Raw genomic sequence first — 7,404 nt, forward strand, 5'->3', positions numbered from 1 at the left:
TTCTCAAGAGGCAGATCAGGTGGTCTGGTATTCCCATCTCTTTCAGAATTTTCCACAGTTTATCGTGATCCACACAGTCAAAGGCTTTGGCCTAGTCAATAAAGCAGAAATAGATGTTTTTCTGGAACTCTCTTGCTTTTTCCATGATCCAGCAGATGTTGGCAATATGATCTCTGGTTCCTCTGCCTTTTCTAAAACCAGCTTGAACATCAGGAAGAGTAAGACTATAATTCACTCACTGTGGGCGTATGTTACATTTTCACGTGTGGGAGGTGTCAAGTATCTCAACTTTGGAAAACTGCGGAAATTGAAGGACATTTCAGATGAAGAGGAATTACTGTGCAATTAAAAAGGCAGAGGCCTCAGAGTCACAGGTGGCTTGGTTCCTACTCGGGCTCTCCCGAGCCTCCATTCCTTCAAAGCTAAGGATGATTATATGTTGTCCTGGTAATTTGGTTCATGAGGGTCAAGAGCTGTAGGGCTGGGGAGGAGCTCTGATTTCTACCACTAGCCCTTTCTACAGTGTAAGAGCTCCTTTCATGGCTGATATCAATGAATTCAGTAAAGCTGCAGATATAAAATTAACATACAAAATTCAGTAGCATTTCCATACACTAACAATGAATTTTCTGAAAAAGAAACAAAGAACTTGATTCCACTGATAATAGCATCAAAAACAATAAAGTACTTAAAAATAAATTTAACTAAGGAACTGAAAGATTTCTTATCTGAAATCTACAAGATATTAATGAAAGAAATTGAAAAAGACACAAAGTGGAAAGATATTCCATATTCATGGATTGGAAGAATTAATATTATTAAAATGTCAATACTACCAAACAACATCTATAGATTCAACACAATCTCTATCAAGAGTCCAATGGTATTTTTTACAGATGTTGAAAAAACACTCCTAAAATTTATACGGAACCACAAAAGACCCTGGATAGTCAAAGAAATTCTGAGGAAGGGGTACAAAACAGGAGGCCTCACATCCCCTGATTTCAAGCTATAATATAAAGCTATTGAAATCAAAATAGTATGGTACTGGCTTTAAAAACCAATAGACCAGGACAGAATTGAGCCCAGAAAAAATACCCAAATATACACAGTCAACCAATATTTTGACAAAGGAGCCAAGAAAAGACATTGGTTCAACAAATAGTGCCCGGATAACTGAATACTCACATAAAAGAATGAAACTGGACCTGTGTCTTCCATCATAGACAAAAGTTAACTAGAAAGGGATTAAAGATTTAAATATAAGTCCTGAAATCAGGTCTTATTTCTTCCTAGAAGAAAACACAGGAATAAAGCTCCCTGACATGAGCCTTGGTGAAGATTTTTTGGATAGGATACCTAAGGCATAAGCAAAGAATGCAAAAATAAACAAGCAGGACCATATCAAACTAAAAAGTTTTTGTTAGCGAGCAAAAGAAACCATCAGCAATGTGAAAAAACAAAAAATGGAATGGGAAGAAATATTTCAAACTATGCATCTAATAAGGGGTTAATATCCAAAATATAGAAAGAACTTACACAATTGAACAGCAAAAACCCAAATAACCCAATTAAAAACTGGGGGAAAGACCTGAATAGATATTTTTCCAAAGCACAGTCACAAAGGTCACATGAAAAGAAGCTCAAGATCACAGCGATCAGGGAAATGCAAAGCAAAACCACAATAAGACGCCCCTCATGCCTGTTAAAATGGTCACCATCAAAAGACAAGAGACAAAGCATGGTGGCATGCTCAGCTAAAGATCCCTCACGCTGCAATGAAGAGCCGGCCCAAATTAAACAAACGGTCGTGGATGTGGACTGCTGGTCCTCGTGCCCTCTTGGTAAACTGGTAAAGCCACTATGGAAAAACCGGATAAAGGATCTTTGAAAAGTACAAATAGAACTACCGTATGATCCAGCTTTTCCACTTCTGGGTATGTTCCATGTCTGGTTCAATAGTGTGACTACTATTCAGACATAAAAGAGAGAAAATCCTACCATTTGCAACAGTATGGGCGGACCTTGAATGCATTATGCTAACTGAAGTCAGTGAGACAAAGACAAGTACTGTATGATCTCACTTACACGTGAAATCTAAAGCAAAATAAAACAGGACTTCCCTGGTGGTACAGTGGGTAAGAATCCTCCTGCCAATACAGGGACAGAGGTTCGATCCCCAGTCTGGGAAGATCCCACATGCTGCAGGGCCACTAAGGCTGGGAGCCACAGCTCCTGAGCCCAGGCTCTGGGGCCTGAGTGTGGCAACTCCTGAGCCCACGTCCCTAGAGCCTGTGCTCTGCAACAAGAGAAACCACAGCAATGAGAAGCTTGTGCACCACACCTAGGGAGTGGTGTCTGCTTGTCACGACTAGAGAAACCCCTTGAGCAGCAATGAAGACCCAGTGCAGCCAAAAATAGTAAATAAATAAAATGAAAACAAAACAGAACTCACAAAAAGAGATCAGACTTGTGGTTACCAGAGGCAGGAGGGTAGGGGAGAGGCCACTGGAGATGAAGGAACTTCCCTGGTTGTGTGGCTGTGAAAGTGGCGCTGCTGGGGCTGGAACCGGGGCCATCCAGCCCCCACGCCCACAGCCTTGACCATTCACTCTTCAAGCCCGCATTCCTGCATCACTGGAGTCAAACGGCCAGAAGCTCAGCTGGGTCCTAAACTCCTGCCTGCTCCCTCCTAAGGATGTTGCTGCTGCTAAGTCGCTTCAGTTGTGTCCGACTCTGCGAGACCCCAGAGACGGCAGCCCACCAGGTTCCCCCTCCCTGGGATTCTCCAGGCAAGAACACTGGAGTGGGTTGCCATTTCCTTCTCCAACGCATGAAAGTGAAAAGTGAAAGGGAAGTCGTTCAGTCGTGTCCGACTCTTTGTGACCCCATGGACTGCAGCCTACCAGGCTCCTCCATCCATGGGATTTTCCAGGCAAGAGTACTGGAGTGGGGTGCCATTGCCTTCTCCGCCTAAGGATGTTAGGAATCTGCATTTCCTCTCCACTCGCTGCATCACTCAATCCTAGCACTTTTAACAGGTCACGTGACTGCTGTAACAGGAAGCAGGCCCCTCCCTCCGGGGGAACACTGCAAGTAGATCCCTAGGCTCTCTGGAAATCAGTATCTCAGTTAGTCACCACATCACACCACACTGTTCAGCGCCCTCCCGTTCATCCACACAGAGACGGTTCTCAAACCTCAGTGCTTCTCAAACCTCAGTGCGTAGAAGAGTTGTGGAGCTGGAGGCATGCAGATTCCTGGTCCCTTCCCCAGAGATTCTGATTCTGTAAATGCAGCTTGGAATCCAGCAATTCTCATTTTTGCCAAGCACCCCAAGGAACTCAAGTGGTTTATGGGAAACACAGGTATACAGATCAAAGTTTCTGCTTAGCAAGGAAACAGAACTTTGCTCTCTTCACTTTATTTCATGCTTCAGATAATGGAATCATTTTGGTTCTTCGAACTACTCAGTGTCTGATCTTCTTCCCCTTCACCTATATCTCCCCTTTCCTCCTCCTAACTGGCAGACTCTTTGTCCTTCAAAGCTGGCTTAGGTTTAGGTGTCATCTCTAGAACCTTCCTTAACTCCCAGCTACCTGTCAGCCTCCCCATCCCGCCTACCTCTGAAGGTGCTCCTTCTGAAGGCACCACATCCGTCATGTCTGTCCCCTTCTGGAGTGTGGCCTCCCCTAGGTCAGGCTCTGATCCCTCTCTCTACATCGCTGCCCAGCCATGTGTCGGGCACACAGCAGAAGCTCATTTAACTAGGGGCTGGGTGACGAGGGACAAGAGGGAAAATGTAAGTCAAAACTACCCTGGAAGACCTTTTCTATTATCCAGAAAGTAGTAGTTCACCTTCACAAATACACACAGGTGTTCAGGTATATACACAGCATATCTGTCATGTATCTGCCCTTACATATCTGTTATAAGCTGAACTGTATCTCCACAAAATTCATATGCTGAAGTCCAGTCTCAACCTCCAGTACCTCAGAATGGAACTGCTTTTGGAGTTAAGATCTTTAGAGGTGATTAACTTAAAGCAAGGCCCTAATCCAGGATGACTGGTGTCCTTATGAGAAGAGGGAGAAACACCAGGAGTGTGTGAGCACAGGGGGAACCTTCAGAGGGCAAAGCAACAAGCAGGCGGAGAGGCCTTCGGGGAAACCGAGCCCGCCGCCTCCTTGAGCCTGGGCTTTTAGCCTCCAGAACTGGGAGAAAATCAGTCTCCTCCAGTTTGCCACACAGTCTGTGGTATTGTTACGGCGGCCGTAGCAAACTTAGACATCACCTTTACTTCATTAACAAACTTAGTGGACTTAGTGCTATATGCAGGGACTGTGCTAAGTGCCTCACAAATGTCTAAACATTTAAACACCTTCCCCCCAGCACCAGTGAATCTCCAAGGGTGAGTGTCTCAATGGGTAGGAGGGGAGAAGAGGGGATCCCCTTCCCCTGGGGCGGGGCTGGGCATTCACAATATAACCGGGGGAAAAACCCCTAAGAGACATGTCTCTTTCCTCGGGTGAGACTCATAGGTGGAATGGTGACAATTGAAAATAGTAAAAGGACGGCCATCTTTAACTCAGCAGTTACTGCACATAGGCAAAGGCCAGCCCTAAGAATTCCTGCTTGTTTCACCCCCACGGCAACCTTAAGAATTAGCTAAGATTTCATTCCCTGTATGTTACCGGAGGAAACTGGGTTAAGAAGGGAGAATGAGAATCAGGCCCAGATCCGGCCCTCTCGCCACTCTGCACACTGCCTGGGAAGCGGACCCAGGAACTCGGCTGGGGGAGGGGAGATTCCAAATGCAAGACTGAGTTTGCTCTTGATGCAGATCAACGGGGAGCAGCAGGGTCAATTGTTTTAGAAGAAAAGGCAGCAGGGAACGTCTAACAGCCTTAATAACAGCTCATGCAAAAACAATGGCTGTGGATGATTTAGCTCTTCCAATATGCCAGGCATTAAGCTTGGAACTTTGAACAGTTCTGAGAAGCAGATATTTTTATCTTTTCTTTTTATGGACATGGAAACTGAAGCCCAGGGAAGCTGGGAGACCTGCCCAAAGTTGAAGCAAGTGGCAGAACCGGAGTGGCAGGCCTGGGTAGCTCCAATCCTATGCCACCCAGCCCACCCCCTCTGCTTTGGCAGGTGTCTCAACAGCCTCTGCACCCAACCGCACAAATGGCCGTGAATGGACCAGGGTCTCCACACGCTGAGAAGGCAGCCTGCTTGCTATGTCACAGTCTTTACCAAGACTTATCCTAAAGAATAGTAAACAATATAGAGTATTAAATAATAAAGAGGAATGAATAATAAGTGGAGCAGCTCTTGCCCAAGAATGTTCCAAGGAGCCTTATTTTCCCAAGATGTCCACAGGAGAAGTGCTATGGTCAGAAGAGCTTGGAAATGCTGCCTATTATCCCTCCACTGCCTGTGAGACTTGCAGTGCACGTTAGCAGATTCTGAAGGTACTTCGGCCAAAAAAAAAAAAATCTGTTTCCCTCACTTAAGCTAAACTTTCCCCAATCTGTCTGAACCACAGAACTGTTTTTCTGCCTGTGTCAGTGGCCATAGCTTAAAGACCTTTTTAGAGATATTGCAGTGGAGGACCAAAGAGGCAGAAAGAGAAGCAAGTGGGAGCCACTTTTGGATACAGTAGCTAACATACAGACTTTTTTTTTCTTAAGAATTATCAAATTGTGAGGACTTCCCTGGCTGTCCAATGCTTAAGACTCCATGCTATCAATGCAGGGGGCCTGGGTTCGATACCTGGTCAGCTAACTAGATCTCACATGCCACGTGGCATGCCACAAAATAAAAAAGAAAATTTTAATATATAATAAAAGAATTAGTAAAGTAGTGGTTGTTTACATTTAGTTTGTTTAGAAAATAAACAGCGTAAAAAAAAACTGGAGGCAATAAAGCTGACAAGGGAAGGACAATTTGCATTCCCAAATCTCTTGGCTCATCCTAAGCCTTCTTGCTTCCATCCCAACCCCATTCTATTCTCCAGGTTTCCACCCACCCTCTCCTCTTGAGGCTGCTCTCCAGCTACACGCAAATGGACATAACCACAGCTTGCAATGCACCATGCCCCTTGTCCCCAGGTCTTACAATGTGGAAGCAGTGACAAGCATCAGACCCTCTGCCCACAGTTACCTCCTGCGCTGGCACATTCCAGAGAAACCATGAAGTTATCTGATAGAAGCATGTCTCTGCCTTTGGGTTAGGCAGAAGAACTCTAAAGACATTATTCCCATGGTGGGGGAAAGATTGCCAACATTTCCTTTAAAATGTGAAGATTATGTACACACTGTTATATTTAAAATGGATAACCAAAAAGGACCTACAGTATAGCAAAGGGAACTGTGTTCAGTATTATGTAATAAAAGAATCTGAAAAGAATAGATAGATACATGTATATATGTAACTGAATCACTTTGCTGTACACCCGAAACTAACATTGTTAATCACCTACATTCAAACATGAAATAAAAAGCTAAAAAGAGAAAAAAAAAAAAAACTGCTACCAAAAAAAAAGTCCAGATTATGAGTGCTGTATTTTTCTAACTCTCTTTTTGCTTATTTTCAGCTTCTGATTTTCCATAATAAATAGGAGCGCTGGCGTGGTGAAGGGGAGGAGAAGGAGGGGAAGAAAGAGGGAGGGGAGGGAGGAAGAGAGAGAAGGGAAGGAGGAGGGAACAGGGAGCAGGAGAAGGAAGAGGACACAAACATCCTCCGGAGAAGAAGCCTGCATGAGCTCACCTAATAAAATACACCAGTTTATCTCCCACACCATCAGCCCGAGCTGCGACCTGCCAAGTTGCAAGTCGACACTTCCCCAGTCCCGCCTTGAGCCAAGCAAAATCCGGCATGCGGCCGCAACGCCGCCCGCCCCTTACCCACTCGGAAGATCAGGTCGTCTTCGATGGGGTTCTCTTTTCGCTTCCCGGTGCTGTACATGCTGGCGGGCCTCTTGACAGCCTTCTGCTTCACATGGCCGCTGCCAGGGGACTTCACTCGCCGCTTCACGCCCTCGGTGGTGGGGGACACATCCGCCGAGCGGATCACCTTCAGCTTGAACGGGCTGCCGCGGATGTGCTGGTCGTAGAGCCGCAGCGACAGCGTGAAGTCGCCCTCCTTCTGCACGGTGTACAGGAACTCGTACGTGCCGTTCTTGTTGTCCAGGATCTCCCCATCGGCCACGCTGCCGTCGGGCGTGCTCAGCTCCGCCGTGAGGTAGGCGTTGCCCGTTTTGCACAGCTCGCCGTCTTTGTCCTTGGTTGTTATGGTAACAGACATGGGCTGCCCGATGATGGTCTGCCGCAGCCCCTCGCCCGTGGCCACTGTCTCTGAGGCAACGGCGTTGGTGGTTAAGATCGTCCCGAGGTTGTG

The 7,404-nt window shown here is 46.0% G+C and overlaps 1 protein-coding gene across 1 annotated transcript in view; it reads right to left on the reverse strand.

The window, feature by feature from the left end:
* TRIM2 (tripartite motif containing 2) overlaps nucleotides 1-7,404 on the reverse strand; it is a 128,288-nt gene that overhangs the window by 30,825 nt on the left and 90,059 nt on the right. The window contains exon 7 of the mRNA XM_010840799.1: nucleotides 6,912-7,404. Coding sequence (XP_010839101.1) covers nucleotides 6,912-7,404 — 493 coding nt within the window. The remainder of the gene's footprint in view (nucleotides 1-6,911) is intronic.

This window comes from Bison bison, unplaced genomic scaffold (assembly GCF_000754665.1).
Source record: "Bison bison bison isolate TAMUID 2011002044 unplaced genomic scaffold, Bison_UMD1.0 scf7180017864146, whole genome shotgun sequence".
NCBI classification, from domain to species: Eukaryota; Metazoa; Chordata; class Mammalia; order Artiodactyla; family Bovidae; genus Bison; species Bison bison.